The sequence below is a fragment of the Prionailurus viverrinus genome, chromosome C1, assembly GCF_022837055.1.
Source record: "Prionailurus viverrinus isolate Anna chromosome C1, UM_Priviv_1.0, whole genome shotgun sequence".
NCBI classification, from domain to species: domain Eukaryota; kingdom Metazoa; phylum Chordata; class Mammalia; order Carnivora; family Felidae; genus Prionailurus; species Prionailurus viverrinus.
The window spans coordinates 210,404,202-210,430,371 of NC_062568.1; the positions used below are offsets into that span (position 1 = coordinate 210,404,202).

A 26,170-nucleotide genomic window follows, 5' to 3' on the forward strand; every position below is an offset into this window, starting at 1 on the left:
AGAACCCGATGCGGGGATCAACCCCACGAACCGTGAGATCATGACCTGAGCCAAAGTCATGAGCCAGACGCTCGACCGACTGAGCCACCCCGGTGTCCCTTGAAGCGCAGAAGTTTTGACATTTTCATGTAGTCTATTTTCGGTTTTTTATTTTTTGGTTGCTTGCACTCTTACCGTCGCGCCTAAGAAACCGTTGCCAGACTCAGGGTCACAGAGCCTTTTACCTGTATGTTCTCTTTCAGCCTCAGCCCTTCTGTTCAGAGCTTTACCTATTTTGAATCTGTGAGGTAAGGGTCCAGCTTTGTTCTCTTGAGGTGGACCCACCCCTTCTTCCGAGGTCCCAGGACTTGTCGGGGTCCCAGGACTTGTCGGGGTCCCAGGCTGGTGAGTGCAGGTCTGAAGCCACACACCTGGCCCGCACCCCCGGGTTATCCCTGACCCTGAGGACAGAAGCAAAAGTCCACCCACAGTAAAAGTTGCGCCCTGTAGAATGTGGAGTGTTCATCACACACGTGGTTTCATTTCAGGACTAGGCTGCGCTTCCTGGCGGCTGTGTGGGGTCTCAGCCTGGGTCTGTGGGTTCCGCTTCCCCTCCCTGAATACCAACCCCGCCCCCTTCCGGCCTTCCCCGCCCCCTTGCAGCGTCGTGCTGTGACCAGCCTGTCCCAGGAAGGTGGCAGCCTCGTGTACAGGCCTCCTGTGTGGCAGGTCCCCGTTGGGGACCTTCCTGGGCTGTGCCAGACAGGCAGAACCCCCTGGTGCCCTGAATTTCCTCCCTTAGGCTTGGGCTTGCTGTGGGACAGGCCCAGCAGGCGTGACTGCCCATCTAGAGGGTGTTTAAGGGGCACCTGGGTGGCTCAGTCAGTTGAGCGTCCAACTTCGGCTCAGGCCGTGATCTCAAAGTTTGTGAGTTTGAGCCCCACATCGGGCTCGCTGCTGTCAGTGCTGAGCCTGCTTCTGATCCTCTGTCTCCTCTCTCTCTGCCCCTCCCCTGTTTGTGTCTCTCTCTATCAAAAATAAACATTAAAAAATAATAAAGGGTGTTTATGGGGCGCCTGGGTGGCTCAGTCGGTGAAACATCTAACTTCGGCTCAGCTCATGATCTCACAGTTCGTGAGTTCGAGCCCTGCATTGGGCTCTGTGCTGACAGTTTGGAGCCTGGAGCCTGCTTCGGATTCTATGTCTCCCTCTTTCTCTGCCCCTCCCCTGCTTGCACTCTGCCTCTCTCTCAAAAGTAAATAAACATTGGGCCACCTGGGTGGCTCAGTCAGTTGGGCGTCGGGCTTTGGCTCAGGTCATGATCTCACAGTTCATGGGTTTGAGTCCCACGTTGGGCTCTGTGCTGACAGCTCGGAGCCTGGAGCCTGCTTCGGATTCTGTGTCTCCCTCTCTCTCTGCCCCTCCCCTGCTTGTGCTCTGTTTCTCTCTGTCTCAAAAACAAATAAAAACATTAAAAAATTTTTTTAATTAAAAAATAATTAAAAATAAATAAATAAACATAAAAAATAATAAAGGGTGTTTAAAAACCCTGGGAGGTGGGAAGTTGCCTGTAGCAGTCATGGCCTTGAGTGTGCCCTGTGGCCCCGTGAGACATTTAATTGGACATTGGACATAACAAGCAAATCAGAATTTTAGGGCCTTTTTTTTTTTTTTAAGTTTATTTATTTATTTTGAGAGAGAGAGAGGGAGAGAGAGAGAGAGAGAGAGAGAGAACAAGCTGGGAAGGGGCAGAGAGAGAGGGAGACGGAGGATCCAAAGCAGGTTCTGTGCTGAGAGCAGACAGCTGAGAGCAGACAGCCCGATGCAATGAGGGGCTTGAACTCACGAACTAAGAGATCATGACCTGAGCCAAAGTCAGATGCTTAACTAACTGAGCCACCCAGGTGCCCCAGGGAAATTAGAATTTTCTTTTTCATGTTTATTTATTTTTGAGAGAGAGACAGAGTGTGAGTGGGAGACAGAGAGAGGGAGACACAGAATCCGAAGCAGGCTCCAGGCTCTGAGCTGTCAGCACAGAGGCGGACGTGGGGCCTGAACTCATGAACTGCGAGATCATGACCTGAGCCAAAGTCAGATGTTTCACCGACTGAGCCACCCAGGCGCCCTAGCAAATCAGAATTTTAATCCAGCCGGGGAGATAACATCAGACTGGGAGGTTGAAACATCGGGAGAAAGAACTGCTTTTGTAATAAAACTTATTTTCTCACCGTCTTGATGTGGAGCAAAGCCTGACATCAGCTGACGGGGGAGTGGCCCTGTGTCCAGGGGCAAAACCTGCGTTCTGAGAGCTCGCCCCGGCTCCCATCTGCACCCTGCACCCTTCAAGCTCGCTTGCGTAGCTCTCAGCCCCGGGGTGGGGGGTGCACAGGAATCACCCTCATTTCACAGATAGGGTAAACCGAGTGCGGGAGTGACCAGTGGACACTGAAACCCAGGTCTCGACACCGAGTTCTCTGTACCTCATCGCCTGCCCTGACCAGGGGCAAATGCTGCTGTAAAGGGAGGGGGCAGGTGGTGGAGACAGCTCCAGCCCGCCCGCTGCCCCAGAAATGGCCTATTGTTTACTTTGGCTTATGAATGGGTAGGATTAAAAGTCTAAGGTGTGATGTGTCTCCCAAACTCAGCACGATGCTGAGGGCGTCTCTGAGCCTTAGGGAACATGCGTGTCCTGATGCCGCGAGGTCAGGGCGTTGCTCCCTGGGTCTGGGAGAAGACCCTGAAGTCCTCGCCCCCGTAAGATTTGTCTGATGGGTCTTAGAAGGGCACCTGGTGTGAGTGCTTTGCTGTCATTCAGGGCACAGGACTGGAAAATGCTTGGGGTTCGTTTCTGATCCCTCAACCCCTGTCCTGGCCTGCCTTGGCACACCCCAGCTGGGGTCTGTAGGGGGCGTGCTGGAGACGGACCCTGCCCCTCTCTCCACCTATTGAAAGTCCCCAGGCTTCCAATTCAGTCTCTCTTCGAGCCAGCTAAATATTTCATTACCTTGTGGGCACTTAGCAGATGGAAATTGTAGCCTTGTAACTGATCAGGGTGAGCGAGCGTGGGTGACCATCATTCTCAGTAAATGCCACACTTTTTGTGTGTGTTTTTGGCTGTGCTGGTGCCGTGTTCGCTCAGATGTGGCTTGTGTTTGGAATCTAGAGCTTTAACGGCGACACTGCTTTCTGGTGTCCTCCCGTGTCTCGGGAAACTAAGTCCTGTTTGATTGGTGCTCTGCCTCTGTTGATGACAGGCTGAGCCCACTATGTCGTGTGCCTTATGAAAGCTGAGGTGGTAACACTCACAAGCCAGCCTGAAGCTGCCTAATTGATCCCGTGGTATCTGAAACATGTTGCCAATATTCTTTTTTTTAATTGAGCGTAGTTGTCACACTATTGTATTAGTTTCAGGTGTACAACATAGTGGATGGACATTTACATACGTGACGAAATGTTCACCCTAAGTGCCGTGACCGTCTGTTACCATACAGAGTTATTACACTATTCTTGATGATATTTGTCTCTATTTATGAGTCTGTTATCTTGTTGGTTTTTTGTTTTATTTTTTTAGATTCTACGCATAAGGAAAATCATACAGTATTTGTATGATTTGTTTTGGTCGATTTCACTTCTTCCTTCATTTTTTTGTTCTTGTGGTATGTCACGTTGATTGATTTGTAGGATATTGAATCATCCTTGAGTCTCTGGATCAAATCCCACTCGATCGTGGTTATTGATCCTTTTTTTTTAATTTTTATTCTTTTTTTTTTAAAGTTTGTTTTGAGGGGCGCCTGGGTGGCGCAGTCGGTTAAGCGTCCGACTTCAGCCGGGTCACGATCTCGCGGTCCGTGAGTTCGAGCCCCGCGTCAGGCTCTGGGCTGATGGCTCAGAGCCTGGAGCCTGCTTCCAATTCTGTGTCTCCCTCTCTCTCTGCCCCTCCCCCATTCATGCTCTGTCTCTCTCCGTCCCAAAAATAAATAAACGTTGAAAAAAAAAATTAAAAAAAAAAAAAAAAAGTTTGTTTTGAGAGAGAGAGAGAGTGTATGCGAGTGGGGGAGGGGAGAGAGAAGGAGAGAGAAAGAATCCCAAGCAGGCTGTGTGTTGTCAGTCTGGAGCCCGATGTGGGGCTCGAACTCACAAACCGTGAGATCTGACCTGAGCTGCGATCAAGAGTGGGACGCTCGGGGCGCCTGGGTGGCGCAGTCGGTTAAGCGTCCGACTTCAGCCAGGTCACGATCTCGCGGTCCGTGAGTTCGAGCCCCGCGTCGGGCTCTGGGCTGATGGCTCGGAGCCTGGAGCCTGTTTCCGATTCTGTGTCTCCCTCTCTCTCTGCCCCTCCCCCGTTCATGCTCTGTCTCTCTCTGTCCCAAAAATAAATAAACGTTGAAAAAAAAAATTAAAAAAAAAAAAAAAGAGTGGGACGCTCAACTGAGCCACCCAGACGCCCCACTAAGATTCTTAATTCAATAACCAACAATTCAAACCAACAATAGTTTTTTTTACTTGATTTTTCTTTAATTGCTTCCATGTACCTACTAAATTTTACATCATTAATGCAGGAGAGAGTAGAATATAGTGAGTTAAAATTAAAGGGTACAGTTCGGTTCAAAAAAATTTTTTTTAACATTTATTTGTTTTTGAAAGACAGAGAGACAGAGCATGAGCAAGGGAGGGGCAGAGAGAGAGGGAGACACAGAATCCGAAGCAGGCTCCGGGCTCCGAGCTGTCAGCACAGGGCCCGATGCGGGGCTCGAACTCACAGACTGAGAGATGGTGACCTGAGCTGAAGTTGGACGCCTAACTGACTGAGCCCCCCCAGGCACCCCGGGTAGTTAGTTTTGTAGGAAATTGCCAAACCGTCTTCCAAAGCAGCCACACTGTGTTGCGTCCCCACCAGCAGTGAGAGAGGTCCTGCTGTTCCACTCCTGACAGTGGTGTCACTGCCGTGGTTCTAATTTGCAGTCCCCTGGTGGCCTGTGATGGTGCACATCTTCCCATATGCTTATTTACCGTCTGTGTGTCTTGTTTCATGAGGTGTCCATACCTTTTGCCCGTTTTCATATTGGTTGTTATCATCGAATTTTAAGAGCTCTTCATTTATTTTGGATACAAGTCCTTCATCAGATACGTGTTTTGTAAACGTTTCCTCCCGGTCCGTGGCTTGCCTCTTTTTTTTTTTTTTTTAAGTTTTTAAAAATTATTATTATTATGTTTTTATTTTTGAGAGAGAGAGACAGGGCGAGCAGGTGAGGGGCAGAGAGAGAGGGAGACCGAGGATCAGAAGCAGGCTTCAAGCTGACAGCAGAGAGCCTGGTGTGTCTCTCGACCTTTGTCAGCTTCCAGATGCCTTTGAAAGCTGAACAGAAGGGTTGCCACTTAATTCCAGAGATATGCACACCAGACGCAACCTCGTCCATGCCCAGGGCCCCCTGAGCTAGCTGGACTTTGTTTAGTATCAGAAACACTGTGGCTGCAGCCTGCCATGTCCAGCTGTGTGTGGTTTTCTTTGGGCTACATTCCCAGAGCGCTCTTCCTCGGCCAAGTGAGTCTTTGGAGGTCTGGCCAACGCAGAAAGTTCTGGAAGTGGAGGGATGGGCCTGTTTCTCCACAGCTGTCTGCAAACAGGTGTAACAGCTTTATCGCGATACAACTCATGTCCTGTAAGTTCATTTACTCTTGAGGACAGTTTAGTGTTTTCTGGTATATTCACCAGGTTGTACAACCATCACAGTTCTTGAATTCCAGAACATTTTATTCACCCCCCAAAATAAACGCTGTGCCTGTTAGCTATCACTCCCCATTCACCTCTCCCAGGCCCTGGCAACCACCAGTCTGGAGTTGCCTGTTCTGGACGTTTCCTGTGGATAGAATCAGGCCTTTTGTGACTGGCTTCTTGTGCTTAGCAGCACTTGTTCAAGATTCTTCCATGTGGTAGTATACATTACTACTTGATTCCTTCTTAGAGTCAAATCATATCCCATTGCTTGGAGAGACCACTTCTTATTTATCCGTTCATCTGTGATGGGCATCTGGGTCCTTCCCACCTTTTTTGGCTACGACGAATAACGTTGCTGTGAACCTTTCCGGATGTCTGGTTGTATCGTTTAAAATAGTTCTTGGTTGGGGCGCCTGGGTGGCTCAGTCGGTTGAGTGTCCGACTTTGGCTCGGGTCATGATCTCACAGTTCGTGAGTTCGAGCCCTGCGTCAGGCTCTGTGCTGACAGCTCAGAGCCTGGAGCCTGCTTCGGATTCTGTCTCCTCCTCTCTCTGCCTCTCCCCTGCTCATGCTCTGTCTCTCTCTGTCTGTCAATAATAAATAAACGTTAAAAAAAAATTTTTTTTTTTTTTTAAATTTTTTTCAACGTTTATTCATTTCTGCGACAGAGAGAGACAGAGCATGAACGGGGGAGGGGCAGAGAGAGAGGGAGACACAGAATCGGAAACAGGCTCCAGGCTCTGAGCCATCAGCCCAGAGCCCGACGCGGGGCTCGAACTCCCGGACCGCGAGATCGTGACCCGGCTGAAGTCGGACGCCCAACCGACTGCGCCACCCAGGCGCCCCAAAAAAATTTTTTTTTAAATAGTTCTTGGTTAATTTAGAACATGAGGAACCACCTCATGGTTATTTAACTTTGAAATTATTTACTCATAAGGCTGACAACAAACGATTCCTTTCCGTGGAAAGGTCTGTTAATGGCTTGGTCGGCGTGGCTGTGGAGGCCTGCAGAGGTGAGGTATGGTCCTTGCTGATTTGACTGAGCCATGGTGGACTTTTAGATATTTCACTTGGTTGTGTCATTTAAAAAAAAATTTTTTTTTATGTTTATTTTTAAGAGAGAGAGACAGAGAGCGAGACAGCATGAGCAGGGGAGGGACAGAGAGAGAGGGAGACACAGAACCCGAAGCAGGCTCCAGGCCCCAAGCGGTCAGCACAGAGCCCAACGCAGGGCTCAAAGTCACAGAGTAAGAGATTCTGACCTGAGCCGAAGTTGGACGCCCAGCCGACTGAGCCACCCAGGTGCCCCTGGTTGTGTCACTTCCTGCAGATTTCCCTCATTCCCTTTCTCTGTTTCGGTTTTTTTGTTCGTTTGTTTGTTTTTAAAATTTTGGTTCTTCTGGTTTAGGTTGTATCCCTGTATCCAGATGTTAAGTAATTGATCGTGCCTGTCATTAGTGGGTCATTCCGAGTCTGAAAACTGTCTTCCCTCTAATGGTGACAATAGGGTCTTAACTCAGCGGCTTGTTTCAAAGCGTTTCCTGGTCGTGGATTTGGGTGCCTCTTCCTGCATGGCCAGCCCCGCGTCACAGCACCGTGTGCTCCGTCAGCCCAGCCCAGCCCAGCGCGGGCTGACTTCTCGATTCCAGATCCCTCGTTCAGGTGCCCGCTGGTTGCAGGACCCCCCGTGTGCTCCCGTGAGGACTGTTTCTCTTGTGTATCTTCACGATCTTTCCATAACTGAGAACGAACCTGGTGGGGCAAGTCGTGCCCGGTTCTTGTCTGCATGTGTGTCGTCAACTGCATCACCTGAGTGGTGTTTTGATGGTAGGTCCGCAGCGTGCAGGAGGGTGCGTCTCCCTTGGCCCCGGGCCCGGCCCCCTCCCAGGACGCCATCGTGAAGGTGCCGAGCGCCCAGTCCCCCAGGTCTACCTGATGTGGGCCTGGGCAAGCCTCCGGCCTTCTGTGTGCCTGATTTCCTCAAAGGTAAAAGTTGGGGCCTGAAGTGGATAGTTTCCAGCGACTCTTTTGACTCAATTTCCTGTGATTGTAAGGGATTTGAAAAGGTCATGGGAGTGATGGGGTGGCCACCCGTCGCCTGGCGTGGGCAGTGTGCCCAGCACACCCAGGGTTGGGACCAAGGGGGAGAGAAGCCAGCGTTGCTTAGGGAGGCTGCGATGCCTGCATTGAGGAATGGGGCCAAGTCCAAAGGGCATAGCATCCGGGCCGAGGCCCCCCTCTGGTCCCATCTGGCCACAGCTCCAGAAGGGGCTAACAGAGACCATGCTTCTGCTTCGGCGAGGTGTGTCCCTAAAAGTGTTCAGGAAAGGAGCTGACGAGGCCTGTCTTAGGGAGAAAGCCAAGCTGTAAGAACCTGTGGGATGGCTGGGGGTGGTGCTACCTGGGGGGGGGGGGGTCCCTGGTTGTGGTTGTGGAGTGGGAAGGGCTGTGGTGCCTGGACACATGGCTGTGGGATGCCCCGAGGCCAGAGTGGGCACCTGTGGCCTTGGGGCCTTTTCTCTGACTTGAAGGTGATATAGATGGGTTTGACCAGACCCAGCACATGGCTCTCTTAGGGGGCACCCAGAACCCACTATGGGAGTCTGCGTCCTTAGTGGCCTTGGGGAGCAACGCTTTTGACCTCTTGGTCCAGGCGAGGCGTGGGGCAGGCTGCTGGCCGGGTGCACGCAGGGCCTAAGCACCCAACTGACTGGAGGGGAATAGGGCAGATGGAGTGGGGGCCTCTGTCCATTCTGTGTCTCCCAGGCACTGGCTCACTCCCTGATTTGACACCTATTCATGGCACTTTGCTGTGTGCCCGGCCCGGTGCCAGCTGCTGGGAACACAGCAGTGAGCAGGATGGCCCCAGGCCATGTCCTACAGGAATAGTCCTCGGACCTCCCTGCAAATGGGGTCATTTCTACTCAGGATCAAGCACCGTCAGGGACAGCCAAGAGGCCGAAGGAGGTCTGCTGTCCCGCCAGGGCCCCCGTCAGGCGGTGTGGGCGGGGAAGGCTTTTGGGGAAGGTTTTCCGCCCAGATTCTGCCCTGACTCCCCCCTCCAGGTAGACATTTTGGGTGTGGTCGGCAGGTCCCCTTATCCCTTCAGGGGCCCTCTCGCCCGAGGACAGCCTTGCCACTTCCTGCCCCGGCCGGCCGGCCTCCCTCCCTGTGGAACCAGGCTCTGTGCTGTTGGTCAGTCTGGAGTTTTCCTTCTCTCTCTCTTTGCACAAACGTGGGAAGACTGGGGACAATGGTACCCGGACCTTTAGGCGTAATTTGTCTGCACTTCAGGGAGGCCACTGGGAGCCGGGAGCGTGCCGGGCCTCTGGTGAGGGCCGTGTGTGAGTGAGCAGCGGGCCCAGCTTGCTCTGTCCTTGCTTCACCCCTCGAGCACAAAACCTGCCAGAGTCGCCCTGCAGGTGAGGTGGACCGGTGCCCAGGAGCCAAGCCGGGATGACAGTTTTCAGGAAGGACTCTCTCAGGTGGCTTGCGGGCAGATTCATTCATTGGCGGTGGCCATCAGCCTGCCCAATGGATGGAGGCTGTGCTCTGCCCAGTGTCCTGGCTGCGGGATTCCGGGGAAAGTGGCCTTGTGTGGGGGTGCCCTGGGACGCGGGGGTAATAATTATGCATCCGGCTTCCTCTCCCAGGACTGCCGCTGTCACGCGTGCTCCTCGGCCACTCTGACGGCTTGCCTGGCACCCAGCGGGAGGGGAGACGGAAGGTCTGTCCCTGGCAGCCTGGCACCGGAGAGGGGAGGAGGCAGGTCTGTGTGGGGGTGGGGGTGCCAGCCAGGGGAGTGCCGGGGCTGGCAGAGCCAGTGGGTCACCTGGACCCTCGACCTCCAGGAGGTAGCTTCGGGGACAGGTGTCAGATGCCAGCCCCTCTCAGCAGGATGTGGGGCTCTGCACCAACTGTGACTCTTGCTGTGAGTCTCCCTCTGGCCCGAGGCCCTCCTCCCCTGTCTGCGTCTTGGGAGGCTCAGAAGGCTTGCAGGGGATCCAGGCCTGGGGCCCGGCCTCTGCTGAGAAAAGTCTGGGTGGGCGTTTGCCCTCTCCTTGGGCCCCCTAGAGGCTTCTCAGAGAGGCACCTGTGACTTCTTGACCTCAGGGACAGCAGCGGGAGGCCTCGAAGATGTACTTCTCCGCTGTCATTATTTACAAAGCGAGGTTGCTATGACAGCTGGCCTTTGGTAGAGTCTTCGGATCAGATTGGGGAGGGAGGCAGCCTCTTCCTGGTTAGATTGGGCAGCCTGGTGTGGCGGGGAGTTGGGACGGTGCTTGCGGTGGGGAAGGGTGGGTGCTCTGGCCGCCGCTAGCCGCCTTGCCTCTCGGGACCCGGGATCTGGGGCGAACCAGCGGGTATGGCTTCCCAGATGAGCAGGTACCGCAAAGTCACGCGCCGCCCCCTTCTCTTAGGGGCATCCATCTGGGGGCCCTTTGAAGGGGTCCGATGTAGAGGGGACATGGCCCCTTTGTGTGGCCAGGGACAGCTGTGCCTGGCCTGATTCTTGCTGAGTCCGATGTGAAGTGGTTAGCGGAGGCTGGGACGGGAAGTCCAGTCTCTGCGTGACACCTGGGGGCCTGGGGGCCCGGCAGGGTCAGACCCTGGGTTCCCAGAAGAGTGGGGCTGTGGAGCCGTGGGGCTCAGCGGTCTCCCTCCTGGCTGGAGCCCCAGGAATGATGGCAACTGTGTTTCTTCCTCTTGCCAGCCGGTTCCCTGGTTGGGCAGGGCTCTGCTGAGCGTCCTGCCTGCTCAGCCCCCAAAGGTTCTGCATTCTCAGGATCAGTGGGCGCTGGTCTGCTACCCCCTGGAGCCTTCTCCTGGTTCATTCCCCTGTCCCAGCCAAAGTGTGAGCCTGGGTGTTCGGTGTGATTGGCACCCTCCACCCCATGCCTGTTCTGGGACCTGAAAGAGCCCCAGGGACTTTTTCCTGGCCCAGCCACTTCTCCTCCCTTGCCTCTTGTAGGGGATGGGGGTGGGTGGGGTGGGGGGCTCTGGGGCTGAAGGAACTTTCCTGGAACCTTCCTCGGCAGCAAATTAGAGGGGATAAGCAGTGTCACTTGGGCTTCTGGTTGGCAGAGGCCCTCATAGAAGCATGAGGTTTCACATGTGCCATGGGCAAGGCCCCTGCCCACCCCGTGGGCACCAGGAATGGGACTCCCTATTCTTCCTTGTCTCCCTGCCAAGGCGACTGTTCCCTGCGCTGAGCACAAAGGAAGCTTGAAAGCTGCCGCTGTGGGTAAGGTCGGGGCAGAAGCTCCTGGGGGTTGTTCCTGCTCAGGACACCCATCATTGCCTCTCTATTTTGAGCCTCATTTAGAAAGGATGGGCCCGGGGACCTTCTGCACAGTCTGTGAGGTATCCTTAGCCCTGGCTGCCCCGTGTGCCCCCACCTGAACCCCCCCCAGAGGCTCTGCTGGTCTTTGGTGCAGGTGAAAAATCCGGGAGACTTTATCTGTCCCGGAAATCTGGCTGTGCGTGGAGCCGGCCTTCTCCCTCAGAGAGCTATTCTAGCTTCCACCGTGGGAGACGGAAGCAGGCCTCTCCAGCCCAGTAACCATGGACTCCTGCAGCACTGTTACGTTGTAGCGCTGACATGTTTGGGTGACAATCAGGCTGACCACAGCCCCCTGTGGTACGGGCACCCCCTGGCCTGGGCTCCCCGCCTGGGGAGGCCGCCCCGCCCGCAGGTCCCGTGGGCTCGCCTGTCACTCCCTGCTGTTTTCTGTGCATGGGGCAAAGCCCCCCTGAGTGTGAATGTGAGTGTCAGTGTCCTGCCAGGACAAATGACCACACATAGGGTGGCTTATAATAGAAATTTATGTTCTCACAGCCAGGAGGCCACAAGCCACAAGCCCCGGCAGGGGCTGTCGGCAGGGCCACACTCCCTCCGAGGGCCCGAGGGGAGGATCCTTCCTTGCCTCTTCCAGCTTCTGGTGGCTCCTGGCGTTCTGCATTTCTGGGCTTCTGGATGTATCACTCCAGTCTCTGCCTGCTCCCCTGCGTGTGTCCATTTCCCTCTTTTCAAAAGGGTGCTGTGCACACTGGATTAGGGCACACCCTAACGACCTCATCTTAACTTGATGACATTTGCAAAGACCCTGTTCTGTATTTAAAAAAAAATTTTTTTAGGGGCGCCTGGGTGGCTCAGTCGGTTAAGCGTCCAACTTCGGCTCAGGTCATGATCTCGTGGTCCGTGAGTTCAAGCCCCACATCGGGCTCTGTGCTGACAGCTCAGAGCCCGGAGCCTGCTTCCGATTCTGTCTCGCTCTCTCTCTGCTCCTCCCCTGCTCATACTTTGTCTCTCTCTGTCTCAAAAATAAATTAAGAAACATTAAAAAAAAAAATCTTGGGGCACCTGGGTGGCTCAGTTGGTTAAGCATCCGACTTCGGCTCAGGTCATGATCTTGCGGTTTGTGAGTTCAAGCCCCGCGTCGGGCTCTGTGCTGACAGCTCAGAGCCTGGAGCCTGCTTCAGATTCTGTGTCTCCCTCTCTCTCTGACCCTCCCCTGTTCATGCTCTGTCTCTCTGTCTCAAAAATAAATAAACATTAAAAAATTTTTTTTAATGTTTGTTTTTTTTGAGAGAGAGGGAGAGCAAGCACGAGCAGAGGAGGGGCAGAGGGAGAGGGAGACACAGAATCTGAAGCAGGCCCTAGGCTCCGAGCTGTCAGCCCAGAACCCTACAAGGGGCTCAAACCCATGAGCCGTGGGATCATTACCTGAGTCGAAGTCGACGCTTAACTGACTGAGCCACCAGGCACCCCCACTAAGACCCGTATCTAAATACGGCCCCATTCACAGGTTCCAGTGGCTAGAGCTTGAACGTATCCTTCGGGGGGACACAGTTCAACCCAGTATAAAAGCTCTATGTGGGGCTAAGGAACAGGAGGAGGGGGCTTGCCTTCAAGGTGTCTGCTGTGAGGCCAGCTACACGGAATGCAATGGGCAACAAACAGGTTTACTCACGTTTGGAAACATCCGTGGGACACCCTCCTACAGCTGGAATTGCTGGGTCGGAGCCCGCCTGTGCATTTGGAGTTTGGGAATGCCGGGCTGTCCTCCATGAGGTTGTGTCTACTTATTCCCGCCCCCATTCGTGGATGAGTCCCCTTTCCTCCCAGACCGTAGGTCGGATGTTGCTGGGACAGGTGGATCCAGGTAGGGTGGTAGGAAGGCCCTGACCGATGCTCTGGTTTGGCCAGGGCGGTGGCTGATGATGACACAGGAGTAGTTCCAGATGCCTGAGGGCTTCGAGTTCCTCACTAGTGAGGTGAGTCTTTATTCTTTAGATGAGAGAGGTGATTGAGGACTAGATTCCTGCTTAAGATGACTCTCCAGGCAGGGGGATGAGTGGCTGGTTAAGCGCAGGAGGAGATGGGCAGGTGCAGAGATGCCTCCCCGACCAGGTGCTGTGGTCAGTGCTGCTTGCCTCACCGGGTTTTCTTTACTTGTTTTTTTAATAGTGAAGAGGAAAGAGAAGCCCTTTTCATACCCACGGCTGCATTAAACCTGGGAAAACAGGGGCTCCTGGGTGGCTCGGTCAGTTATAAGTGTCTGATCTCACAGTTTATGAGTTCAAGCCCTGCGTTGGGCTCTGCACTGATGGTGTGGAGCCTGCTTGGGATTCTGTCTCCCTCCTTCTCTGTTCCTCTCCCGCTTGCTCTCTCTCTCTGTCTCTCAAAATAAATAAATTTAATAAACTTAAAAAAAATGGGAAAACAGAAGCTTGAATGAGGGACCACACGTTCTCCTGGCTGCCCTCACTTGTGTCTGGGGAGGACCAGGGCGTGGGCAGGGAGAGCCCTGGGGAAGTGAACTGGGGAGGAAGGCCCTGACAGAGTGAATGGCCTTGAGCAGTGGGGGGCCACTGGGGACCCAGGGGACTGGGGAGTGAGCTGGGCTCAGGGTAACTGCGGAGTGCTGGGTCAGGATCAGGTCCAGTGGAGGGAGGTTTGTGTCTGAGTGGCCAGCTGGCCTGGGGAATTAGGTCGGTGCCTGGTGCAGGACCCAGGGTGACCAGGAAGGGTGGGGGACAGCAAGTGTCTCAGTGAGCTTTCGTGCCTCAAGCGTGTGGTCTGGAGCTCCTGGCATTTACTCCCAGTTGCCCAGGATCCTGGGGCAGCCCGATGTTGATGGTGTGGGGTTTCTGGGGACCCTCAGTCTGCAACTCCAGACACTATCTCCAGCCTCCTATCTCACAGGCTGCTTCCTTATCAGCCCCTGACTCAGTGTCCCGCCGGATGTGAGCACTTCCTCCTCTGCCCTTCTCTCCCAGGTCGCACAGCATTGCTGTGGGTCAACCAACAGTGGCGGGCACAGCTGTGCTTTACAGACAGGCAAAGCGAGGCCCGAGGGGAAAGGCTGGATTCAAGTTTCCCCAGCGCTCTAGAGCCCAGGAGCTCAGCTCTCCCTGGCCAGCTCCTGCCCTACGGCAGCCTCTGTGGTACCTGTGCTCGCAGGAGGACCAGCTTCTCTGTGTGGAAATGACCATCTGTCCTTCACGAAATTGCAAACAATTCCAAAGGAAAGAGGTTGATAACAATAGGGTTTTTTTTAAGTTTTTAAAAACATTTAAATTTTTAATAAACATTTATTAACTTAAATAACATTTCAAGTTTTTAATAAACATTTTTTAAAGTTTATTTATTTTTGAGAGAGAGAGAGACAGAGCGCAAGTGGGGGAGGGGCAGAGAGAGAGGGAGACACAGAATCGGAAGCAGGCTCCAGGCTCTGAGCTGTCAGCACAGAGCCCGACGTGGGGCCTGAACTCACAGACTGTGAGATCATGACCTGAGCTGAAGTCAGACACTCAACCAATTGAGCCACCCCGGCGCCCCACGGTGATGGTTTGATGTGTGTACATTTTGCAAAACGATCACTGCCGTGAGTTTAGTTAACACACATCACCTGACAGGTGTTTTTTCCCTGTGGCGAGAGCTTTCACTGCGGCAACTTTCATACAGTGCAGGGCTGTTAATGTTAGTCACCGTGCTGGGCGTTATGGCCCCAGGATTTATGTCTCTTACCGTGGAACTTTGTGCCTTTGTACCTAGAGCTGTGGCTTGTTTCCAGTTCTCAGGGCAGCCGGCCCCACTGGGACTCCTGATAGGGGGGGTCCTGTCCTGGGAATTTGTCCGCTGTCCAAGGGGGTCACAGCCTGTGTCCTCGTGTTCATTCAGCCCTGCCCTGCTCATTCAACCCCAGGTCTTTGGGGAGCCTGGGAAGCAGGAAGGGCAGGAGTGCTGGGAACTCCCAACAGTCATGCCGCCACCTTGCTGCCTCTGCCAAAGGTCCCCGCTGTCACCCCTTCTCTGCTGGGTGCCTGTAGCTCTCGGGGACAACTTCTTGCCCTCTGCCCTCCTCCGTCCCGTGGAAACAGGACCCGGCGGCCTCTTGCCTGGGGCTGTCGGGTCAGCAGCCCACTGGGACCAAACTCATGGAAAGTTCTTTTTCCTTCTTTGGGCGCCATTGGTCTCTTTGGAGGACCTTCTCCTCACCCTGGGTGGTCACTGTTGATGAGCGACGTCCTTCTCAGGAGCCTCATCCTACTTCTGTCTCCTCTGCCTAGGATCATGAGGCCGGATGATGCCAATGTGGCTGGCAATGTCCACGGTGGAACCATCCTGAAGATGATCGAGGAGGCAGGGGCCATCATCAGCACCCGGCACTGTAACAGCCAGAACGGGGTAAGTGTCTGGGGGCCGTCATGCCGGCTGCATGGAAGGTTCCAGGGCCCAGGAGGCCTGGCATCCCTCTGTATGCAGCACTGCACCACTCTTGGGTCAGGATAGGAGTTTGCTTGGAGTCTTCCCTTCCTTCATCCCCTGGGCCTCGGGGATTTCCAGAAGCCCCGAGTAGGTTGCTTGGTTTGAGGCCCAGCGAGGGAGGACAGGGGACAGCCAGAGACTGAGCTGAGAGCTGCCTTTAAACTCCTCCTCCTTAAAGTCTTGGTTTCTAAACCCCCACCCCCATCCCCAGCCTGGCCACACTGGGTCTGACCCCTCCTCTGCCCCATCCACCCCCTGGCAGGGGGGAGCCAGGGCAAGTACCGAGCCAGCAAAGCCCTGACCGCCTGGGTCGAGGGCCGGGCTTTCTGCTTTTGGGACTTCAAGGCAGCTGGGGGCTTTGGGACATCACCTCTTACCATCCCTCCAGCCCCAAGGGACCTGACCTTTCTTCCAGAGGCCTGCCAGCCACCTTGCTTGGGGAAGGGGTTCTGTCTTGTGCCACGCTGCCACCTGGGGGTCAGCAGAGATGCGGCACCACAGGAAGCCGTGGCCTTTGTGTCCCTGTGTCCTGTGACCTATGTCCCCATGGGCCTCTGCCAGCCACCTGCTGGGATGATAGGAATGCTGGCGGGGGCGGGGGTGGCTCAAGGAGAATACGACAGCAGCACCTGTGGGTGTGTGTAATAAACCAGGCCGGGGTGAATGTGTTACTTACTGGGTGGACATTGACACCCAGGAGGAGCTGGGTGTGAAGGAGGAGCTCGTCTGCCTGGCTAGGACTCTGGATTTGTTCAGGAGCCCTTGGAGTTCTGGGGCAAACCCAGCAGTGTCCAGAGCACGCCCTCTGCTGGCCGTGGGGAGGGTGGGCCTGAGCCTGTGGGGCCTGGGGGTTGAGAGAGACAGTGAGGGTCCCCCGCAGGCCTGGCGGGAGAGGCTGGACACTGGGAAGGAGAGCCTCAGGGTAGGGGAGAGGAGGAGGGGGGCCTTGGGAGGCCACATGGGGGGTGAGGGCCTGTGTAACTGCTGTCAGTAAGTGCTTAATGTTCTGCAAAGCTGTGAAGTGCTCCCACTCATAATCCTCGCCACGCCCCATTGTCCCCATTGCACAAGTGAGGACGTAGAGAAGAGGTCGCCTACTTGCCCGAGGCCGCATGGGGGAGTGTGGGGTAGGTCTGGACCACGAATCGGCCCCAAACCTGTGCTTTGAGCCTCTGCTTCTCTTGCGCTCCCTGGAGGGAGCCTGGGCGCAGGAGGGACAGTTGTGATGCGTTGGCTTGGAGATGCCTCTGGACTGGCGGACCCAGGATAGGGGTGTAGAAGTTCCAGGTTCAGGGGGACATGTGAGCCCCAGGCAGCTCCAGGTAGATGCTGGCACGGGTGCTGATGCTGATCTCTGAGAGGCTTCTCTGGGGCTCTGAGTCGGGGAGGGCACCCCCACCCCACTCGCCTCGAGACCTCATCCAGTCTGTGCCTTTAGTACCGTCATGTAGGCCTGGGGCTCTGTTTCCAGCCGGGCCTCTTGTGGCTCCACCTGGATGCTTAACTGGCCCCTTGACCTTCACAAGGCCAAAAAGACCCTGAGCCTTTCCCCGGGCCGCTCCTCCCACAGCCTCCCTCTCCTCCGTAAATGACCTCTGCGGCATTCAGTTACTTACACCCATTGACTCCCTTCTCACTGGCGGCCGATCCTGTTGGCTCTGCCTGCTGGGTGGTTCCAGATCTGAGCACCGGCCAGTTCCTGGGTCTTCTCTACCGTGCCTTTCTCTCAACACTCGCCGGGGCCACACTGGCCCTCCTGCGGCTGTGTGAACTGGCCAGTGTGTTCTTACCCCTGGGCCTTTGCACTGCCTCTTCCCTCTGCCAGGGCTATTCTTCCTCCAGATATCTGCATGACTCGCCCCTCCTTCCGGTCTCTGTAAATACGGCCTCCATCCAGGCCTTCCCTGATGACCAGCTCCCTCCTTGCTCCCAGGTATTCCCGGAACACTGTGTTTTGCTCCTGTATCTTTGGTATGCTCGCCCCCTTTTGCACCCCGTTAGAGTGTAAGCCCCGCGAAGGGAGGGACTTTTTGTTTGTCGGGTCCCTGCCAGATGCTCAACATCTGGGCGGAGGCCTGGAAAACTGTGGACTCCCGCTGGCCGTCTGCTCATTGCCAGAAGCGTGTGTGGAGCGGTCTCCCAATGAGAGCCTTTGGGAGTGTGGCAGAGTGAGGCCGCCTCCACCCCCACCCCATCCCATGCTGCCCTCTTCCGAGCACCTGCCACTGTGAGGCATTGCCCTGTTTGTCATCCGAACCCAGGCCGAGGGCAGGTGCTCTGACTTACTCCCCCGAATGGCGCTCGAGGCGCAGCCTGGCCCCGTGCGTCAGAGCCCGCCTGGTCTGCGGTCTCAGTTGCCCTGGTTTACCCGCGGTCTAGAAGCAGATGACCCTTCCTCTGATGCACCGTCAGATATCGGCCTAACGCTGTGTCACCTGCCCACGTCACTCACCTCCTGCAGCTGTCACATAGGCATTTTCTCATCTCACATGGTCCCAGGAAGAAGTACACTAAGAGAGAGAGAGAGAGAGACCATGTTCACATGGCTTCTATTACAGCATGTTGTTACAGCTGGTATTATTAGTTAGTGTGCCTAACTTAGAACTTTGTCGTAGGTTTGTATGTAGGGGAGAAACAGTATCTATAGGGTTCGGGACTACCCGTGGTGTCAGGTTTCCAGTGAGGGTCTTGGAAGGAATCCCCCGTGGACTGGGGCGGGGGGCGGGGGCTGTACTGTGAATGAAGGAATGCTTTTGTGGCCGTGGGAAAGCTCAGGTCCATCCGAGGCTTAGATGTGGACAGATGTGAGAGTAAGCTGCATTTCCATTAGAAATTATTAATACATATGCATGCACATTACCCACGTGTGAGCGTAGCCATGCTAAAGCTCAGCCACTCTCCAGTGAAGATACCTGGGTCTCGAAGACAGTGCTCGGATAACCCCAACAAGCGGCCCAGTGGCAGGGCCTTGGTTTCTGTCCTGCTCCGCTTAGCGCATGTCTTTCCAGCTTTCTACCAGTGGGTGGTGCTGCAGCCACAGAAGTCTCCTTCCGGGTGTCCGTGCGACTTAGGGGGCGAGGGCCGATCAGAGTAGCCCCAACTTAGCCCCAGGACCTTTCACATCACCCTGGTCCCCTGTCTTGCTGACACCTGCCTCTGGCACGTTTACAGGAACAGACACTGGAGGAACCCCCGACCCCCGTGTTCCTGAGACTCACCTGGGAGGGGTGAAGGTGGAGGTTCCCTGACCGTCCCTCCAAAAGAGGCAGGTCCTGTGGGTTGAGGTGGGGCAGGGAGTCTGCACGTTTGCGAGGCAGCAGGCAGGTTCTGGCTCTGGCGCCGTGGGTGGTGTTGCCAGAGCTCAAAGTGACCGTTACCTACAAGCGTGGTATGGCCCACCCTGGGACGGGGGGGGGGGGGGGCGCTGTGAGGAGCAGCCGGGAAAGCGAGTCCCAGAGCGGGCAGGCCCTGAGGGCCAGGCTGTCAGAGTGAGCCCCATCTCACACTCCCTGCTCCCCGCCCGGCCTGGGGGCAGCCAGACGTGTGCTCAGCGTTCCAGAAGAGATGACTGGTTTCTGGCAGGAAGCGGTAGAGGGTGCAGTGAGGGTCTGAAGTCCCACTCTTCAAACACCTGCACCCTTCGTGTCGTTCTGTTAGCACCGACGAGAAGTGAGCAGTCCTCCGTGCGAGCGCCGGGCGGCGCTGAGGCCGCGTCACACGCTGCTGTCCTCTTGAGAAGTACTCTGGGAGCAGGCACCAAGGTGGCTGTCCCTTCGGTCTGGGCAACAGTCCCCGGTACTGAAAATGACCTAAGGGAATCCATCACAGGACTGTTTATAAGAAGAAGTACTTAGTGGCGGGGTGGGGGGGGGTGGGGGGGGGGGTGGGAGGGCGGTGCCTGGGTGGCTCCAGTCAGTGAAGCTAAGCGTCTCTTGATTTTGGCTCAGGTCATGATCTCTTGGTTCGTGAGTTTGAGCCCCGCAGAGCCTGTTTGGGGTTCTTTCTCTTTCCCTTTCTTCCTGCCCCTCCCCAACTTGTGTTCTCTCTCTCTCTCTCTCTCAAATAAATAAACTTAAAAAAAAAATAAAAACTTCATTGGAGAAGAGTGAATTTAAACAAACAAACCAACAAACAATTGGTGTTGACCCAAATCTCTAATAACAGAGGAAAGAATATTCCATTCTATCCAGCCATAAACGTACTTTTGCAGTGACATGGCGGGAAATACCAATCACGGGCAGTGCCGTGCACACGAATGAGGAAGTCTGTCACGTTTGATAGAGAACGAGCCCCACAGTAGTCTGTCGCGTGCCCTCCGGATGGCGCTCCAGGTGTGGGTGTATTCTGTGGCCGTGATGATCCATTACCCTGGGGCGTCCTGGGTGGCTAGGGACAGGTGACCTTAGGCAGCCCTGGTGCCCTGTATACCCTTTTGAATTTTGAGTTCTGCGGAGGGGGTGCCTATCTGAAGGATAAATAAAACTTAAATAAAAGAATAGTGATTACAGGGCCCTGGTTGTAACGCAGCCAGGTTCTTTTCCCTTGTGTTGAGTGAAAAAAGGCAGTTTGTGGACACGCATGTTTGTTTTCGCATGACCATATAAGACTAACCGCACGCGAACCAGTGAGATCCCATTCTTAAGGAGAAGAGCCTGGGAGGGAGGATCTCAAAATAGAAACCTGGCTTCTCTTCGGATGGATGGGAGGAGTGATCTTCCCTCTTCTGTCTGCTTCGCTGTATTTCCCAAATGTTCCATAAGGAGTATATCTTTTTTTACCTTTCATTATGCAAGTAATACACGTCTTTTGTAGAAAAATTAGAAAAAAGAAACAAGCCACTCATAACCGTCACCACTCAGAGAATCCCGTTAGTGATCGCTTTGGAGTGTTTGTTCCATTCGGGCATTCCCACGTCCCCTGTGGTTTTGCGGTTCGGAATGTGGCGCTGCTTTCCCAGTGGGGGAAAAAAGGAAGGCCCTTTTCAGGAGCGTCTCCAGGGTGGGGACTTGCCCTGCGGGTAACCTGTCTCTGGTCCCTCTGCAGGAGCGCTGCGTGGCCGCCCTGGCCCGGGTCGAGCGCACCGACTTCCTGTCGCCCATGTGCATCGGGGAGGTGGCGCACGTCAGCGCGGAGATCACCTATACCTCCAAGCACTCCGTGGAAGTCCAGGTCAACGTGATGTCTGAAAACATCCTCACAGGTAACTTCCGCATCGCGTCTCACCAGCGGTGACAGCACGGCGGCGGCCGCGCCTCGCATGCATGGAGGGCTGACCCTGCAGCAGGGGCCGGTCCTGACGCTGTCCGTGAATGACCTCCCTTAATTCCCACCCTGCCATCCTCGTTTCGCAGACAGGAAGGGGTTAAACAGCGAGCCCGGGAGCGCGTGCCTGGACCAGGATTCGAGCTCTGGCTCTGGGGTTGCAGCCACCGCCCATCCTCCCTTCCTGCCTTCCGGGGGGTGGTGGCCTGGTGACTGCTCCTCGGGCGGGGGGCTGGGAGGGCACAGGCCCTTCCCCCTCCCTTCCTAAGCCTTCCTAAGTGAAGGTGGTGCCCTGCACCCGCCCCAGGCCCTGCATACCAGGCTTAGGCTGAAAGCTCACTGGGCCAACCTTTGACTCTGGTTTGATCTGAATATTCTCTTTCTCAGGATGGTAACCATGGAAACCCCTTTTCATCCTCCCACTGGGCTCTGCAGGGGAGCGTGGCTCTGGTTTGCACCCGCTGCTGCTTTTTATAACCAGGGCTGCTGACGACGAAGGCAGGGCCTTTTGTCCCCTTGCTGCCCCCTCCCTGTCCCAGACCACCCTGTCCTCCTGCGCAGAGGACAGTCCACGCTGGTTCTGAAGGCAGGAGCTGCCTGGGTCCTGATGCCCCCTCACCCCTTCCTCGGCCATCCCTGCAGGGTGCTGTGCTCAGAGAGCTTTAAGGGGCTCAGGCTTCTCCCTTCCCTGGGCCCAGAGCACAGTTGTCCATCTGGAACATCCCGGTGACCCCGGCAGGCCCAGCCATGGCCCAGTGAAGGGTGCAGCGCGAGGACTGGGATCAGGGAGTGGCCAGCACCCCTGTGCCCCATGTTTGTGGCCTAAGGCCTGTTGCAACTCTGGCATTAGAGGGACCTTGGATGCCTCAGGTGATGGCACAGAAAGGGGTACCTAGGTACTGTCTTCTCACAGTAGGGCCTTGGGGTGTCTGTCATCACTCCCTGTGGCCTGTCCCTCTGTGGCCCAGGCCGTCTCTCCTGGGCAGTGCTGGGCATTGTCGGGGGACGTCACTGCCTCAGCTGCTCTCTGTCCTCATGCTTCCTTGTCGATGGCAGTCCCAGCAGTGCTGCTGTTCATCGTGATGGTCAGTGTCACCGAGCCAGGGACCAAAAATGGGGGAGGGGCATGCCTTCCGGATTTCTGTCATCAAAGCCCCCTTTCTGGCACGTCCCAAGCTGTGGCCCAGGAGGAAGCCCTGGGGAACAGAATCGCTGTTGGCGAATGGGGAAGAGGCCGGGGGACAGAGGCGCTCTTGACTTTGAAAGTGGAGCTCACCTCCCTGGCATCGGACCCCCGGCATGGTGCCTCTCAAGGGGACATCGTTGGTTGTCACAATTGGAGCTAAGCTACTGGCATCCAGTGTGGGGAGGCCAGGGGTACGCGGGATGGTTTCCACCATGAAGGGTGATGCAGTGTCCTTGCGCCGAGGCAGAGAAACCCAGCCCTGGATCGAGAACCTCTGAGGGAAACGGCCGTGTCGTCTTCTCCCTGGCACTTTCCTCGTCTCCAAGCAAATGTGGAGCTGACAACCAGGGGGCAGAGAACAAGGGAGCGAACGAACCACCAAATCCGCAGAGGCTGCCGGGGAGATTTGTGTCTGTGCAGAAATGGGAAGCTGACGGAGGGTTTTGTCTAGAACGACACGCTCTGCCTGACTTCCGAGAGGTCCCTCCCACCGGGGGGGCTGGAGGCTCTCGCCTGGGGCCGCATTGGCAGGATAGCAGCCCCCCCCCACCAGTGAGGATGCACCTCCCCAGGCCCCTGGGCCCCCGTGGCCTCGTCTCGGCTCCTTCCCTGCAGGGTGGGCACTTGGGGCCTCATCTGCCCTGTGCAGGAGGGCACTGGCGGTGAGGAGAGGGCTGCAGGTGTCCAGCTTGCAGGACGGAGGGGCAGGCTTGGTGATCCCACTGTGTTCTGAGAAGACACAGGCTCGGGAGAAGCAAGGGACGGGCCCCTGGCCCAGGTGTCCCCACTCCTGACCTCAGGCCTCCCCTGTAACACAGGAAGGGGTCAGTCACACCTGGAGCCCCGAGGCCGCGGTTTCTCCACACGGCTTGGTCACCTTGCCCCAGAACGTCCTGCTGCCTCCTTTCTTGTTCCGTGACTTCTGGTCTCTCTCTCATTTCTTTTCTTTCTTGCTTTCTTTTTTTTTTGGAATGTTTATTTTGAGAGAGAGAGCACACACGAGCGGGGGAGGGGCAGAGAGCGAGGGAGACACCAAATCCGAAGCAGGCTGCATGCTCTGAGCCGTCAGCACGGAGCTGAATGTGGGGCTCGAACCCATGAACCGTGAGATCATGACCTGAGCCGAAGTCAGATGCTCAACGACGTAGCTACCCAGGCGCCCCCTCTCTCTCATTTCTGGCTCTCTTTCTCCAATTGCCACGTCTGTGCATCCCTCTCTCTGTCTTTCCGTGTTTGGATCCGTGTGTCTCTCTCTTATTCTAGGCCTCTGTGTCCCCCGAGGCCTCCCGCTCTGTCTTGACGTGTGTCTGTCTGTCCACATGGCTAGGAGGGGAGGGCAGCGCTCGGCCGCCTTGTCCGTGCACTTGTGGCACCCCCCTACAGCAGTGTGTGGCCCAGCAGACCCAGGGGGATTCTGACGGCGGAGGGAACTGAGACCCCAGCAGGCAGAGGTCCCCTGTCTTGTGGGTCCCCCTCCTTCGGGGGCTGTGCAGCCTGTCAGGAGGCAGCCGAGCGAGCACTGACCGAGGCAGACAACCAGCAAACCTTCGCCTTCGAGAAGGCTCATTCATCTCCGGCAACTGTCAAAATATTAAGCTAACTGGGGTGTGATTGTTGCAAACGCTCCAGGAAATAGCTGGGAGCCCTTAAGATTTTCAAATAGGTGTTTTTAATCCTGCAACTGTCTTTTGATGGTTTTATTAAATGATGGAGAAAGTGCAATTAGCATGTTTTGTCTCATTTGCCCTGCAGTGTTCATTTAGGTCCAGAGGCGGGCCACTGCGGGTTTCCATGGAAACCAGTTTGTCAGGCCGGCTCCAGCAGAGTCAGACAGGAAATCTTTATTCCCCAAAGCAGGTTGTCAGATTTACTCTCAGTCAAAGCGCAGTGAAAATAGTTTCCATGTGATTTGCCTGTGGTTCCCGTGCCGTGCTGATGGTACCGTCGTGTCAGGGCCGGGCGTCGGGACCAGGCCCGGGCACCTCGGGCTCACCCTCCTCCTACATGACCGCGGGGCTCGGCCTGGTCCTGAGGGCTGTGTGTAGAGGAGGAGACCAGAGCCCCCGGCCCCCTTTGGGAAGGCAGGTCAGAAAGAACTGAGGCGAAGGGAGCTCCAAGAGGGGCTTCAGAGAGCAGGCCTCACTGCCCCCTGTCTGCTACGCTTGCTTCCTGCAGATGTACTGGTCTCCACGTTGGGGATCTTCCATGTTGAGAAGCTACTCTTTGAAGGCATCCTTGCCAATAGTTCCCTGAAATTACTGGGATCCCGGAGGCCTGCCTGGGTCTGAGTGGCACCGAGTTGCTGTGCGACCCTCGGTAAATCCCTTGACCCCTCTGGGCTCCGGGGTCCTCCAGTACAGGTGAGGGGGAGTGGACTAAGTGACTCTCGACTTTTCTGGTCCAGGGTTCTCAGCCCAGACAGGCCTCTGTGGTAGCCCCATCGAGGGTTCTGTTCCCTGTCGTTCCGCCCAGAGTGGGGTCAGCGGTCCACTGACTGTCTCTCAGCACTCCACTCTGAAGTTTCTGGATGGGAGCTCTGAGTCAGCAGTGAATCCAAGTGTCCAGTGTGAAGGACCGGCCCCACCCGGCTGGCCGTGCACCTGTGCCGGGGTCTGTGGCCTGGCCAGCACCCCCCCACCCCCTGGCCGCCCACGTGTGCCCTGGCTCGGTGACTCCCCGAGCCTCCCGCCCACGTGCTGCTGTCCTTCTGGCCCCTGTGTGGTGGGAGCTCTTCTCGGTGGTGTTGAGGCAGGTGGATGTCCCCTTGCTGAGCGCTGTGGCGTGAAGCTTCTCAGCAGAGTGTGCTGGACCAGAAGTTCAGGGTCTGCCGGACCTGTTTGCGGGAACCCGAGCTCGGCCTGGGCTGAGTCCCCTGGCTTTGTCCCCTCTTCTCCGGGAGGTGCTGAGTGAGGGCCCCACCTGAGGCTGCTCAGGCTTCTGGGCGTGTTAGGGACCAAACTTCCCTTCCATCAAATACCCTCAAGGAGGCAGTGCCTGCAGGTGGCGCCCTCTGTGTCAGCAAATGCTGGAAAGCCGGGACCCCCAGGCTCAAGGTGTGTGAACTGAAGCCTCTCCAGCACCCTCCAGAGGGCAGCATTGTGGTGGGGATGGTGCTGGCTTCCGGTGCTCCGGCCCCCCCCCCCCAGCTCACACCTTGTGGCTAAAAAAGGCTTTGGGTGGGCGCCTGGGTGGCTCGGTCAGTTGAGCATCAAACTTGGGCTCAGGTCATGATCTCACGGTTCGTGGGTTCGAGGCCCACATCGGGCCCTGTGCGGACAGCTCAGAGCCTGGAACCTGCTTCGGATTCTGTGTCTCCCTCTCTTTCAGCCCCTCGCCTGCTCATACTCTGTCTCTCTCTCAAAAATAAATACAAACGTTAAAATTTTTTTCAAAAAGGCCTTGGGGATTAGGGGCCCGAGAGAGGTGTGTTTCAGCCCCGCCTGCCCTGTGCCCTGAACTTCCTGTGGTCTCCCTGTGTCACCACTCATGTGTTGTTTTTTTTTTCTCTGAAGGAACTAAAAAGCTGACCAACAAGGCCACCCTGTGGTACGTGCCCCTGTCACTGAAGAACGTGGACAAGGTCCTGGAGGTGCCTCCAGTCGTGGTAAGGAGACCCCCTTCCACTTCTCTCTGGGGACAGATGGCAGAGGCCTGGTCATCGGCCACACAGACGTCCCTGGAGAGCCGCAGGGGCTGGGCGCCGGCCTGCCAACAAGAAATGCCAGTGGAGGGGGTGTCCCTGCCTGGGATCTTCCCTGATGGGAATGTGAGTGAAGGCTGGCCCCGTGCAGCCAGATGCCCTTCCTGGAGGACCCTTCCTCGTGCCCCCGACCGGAGGAGAGGTGGGGGCCAGGACGGTGTCGGGTGACGGGTCCTTCTGCCGAGAGCCAGGACCTCCAGGCTGCCTGGCCCAGGCCAGCTGCTCCCCTTCGTGGTCCCTGAGGAAACAGACGCTAAGATATCTCTGTTTCAGCCTCTTCTCCCTCCACTTGCCCCTGCTGGTGCCTGCCACACCACCCTGGCTTCTGTCCTTGTGGCTTTGCTGCAGACAGAGGCATCTTTGCATGGAGGGAGCCCATCGTGTTCTGGTTGTTTCTGGGCCTGCCGTGGGAGCGCTGGGGTGGCAGGCTTTGGAGGGTGAACGTGGTGCCAGTGAAGGATTTCGTTCCTTCCCTGAGGTTGCCCCTCGCCTCCTCCCGTGACCCCAGTCCCTTCGTGTTTCCAGGACACGCATGACAGCTCCTCCGTGGAC

The 26,170-nt window shown here is 56.0% G+C and overlaps 1 protein-coding gene across 2 annotated transcripts in view; it reads left to right on the forward strand.

The window, feature by feature from the left end:
* Positions 1-26,170, forward strand: part of ACOT7 (acyl-CoA thioesterase 7) — a 100,147-nt gene that overhangs the window by 17,920 nt on the left and 56,057 nt on the right. For both annotated transcript variants that reach the window (XM_047872829.1, XM_047872828.1), the window contains exons 2-4: positions 15,272-15,389; positions 20,514-20,670; positions 25,431-25,522. In XM_047872829.1, the coding sequence (XP_047728785.1) occupies positions 15,272-15,389; positions 20,514-20,670; positions 25,431-25,522 (367 nt within the window). The remainder of the gene's footprint in view (positions 1-15,271; positions 15,390-20,513; positions 20,671-25,430; positions 25,523-26,170) is intronic.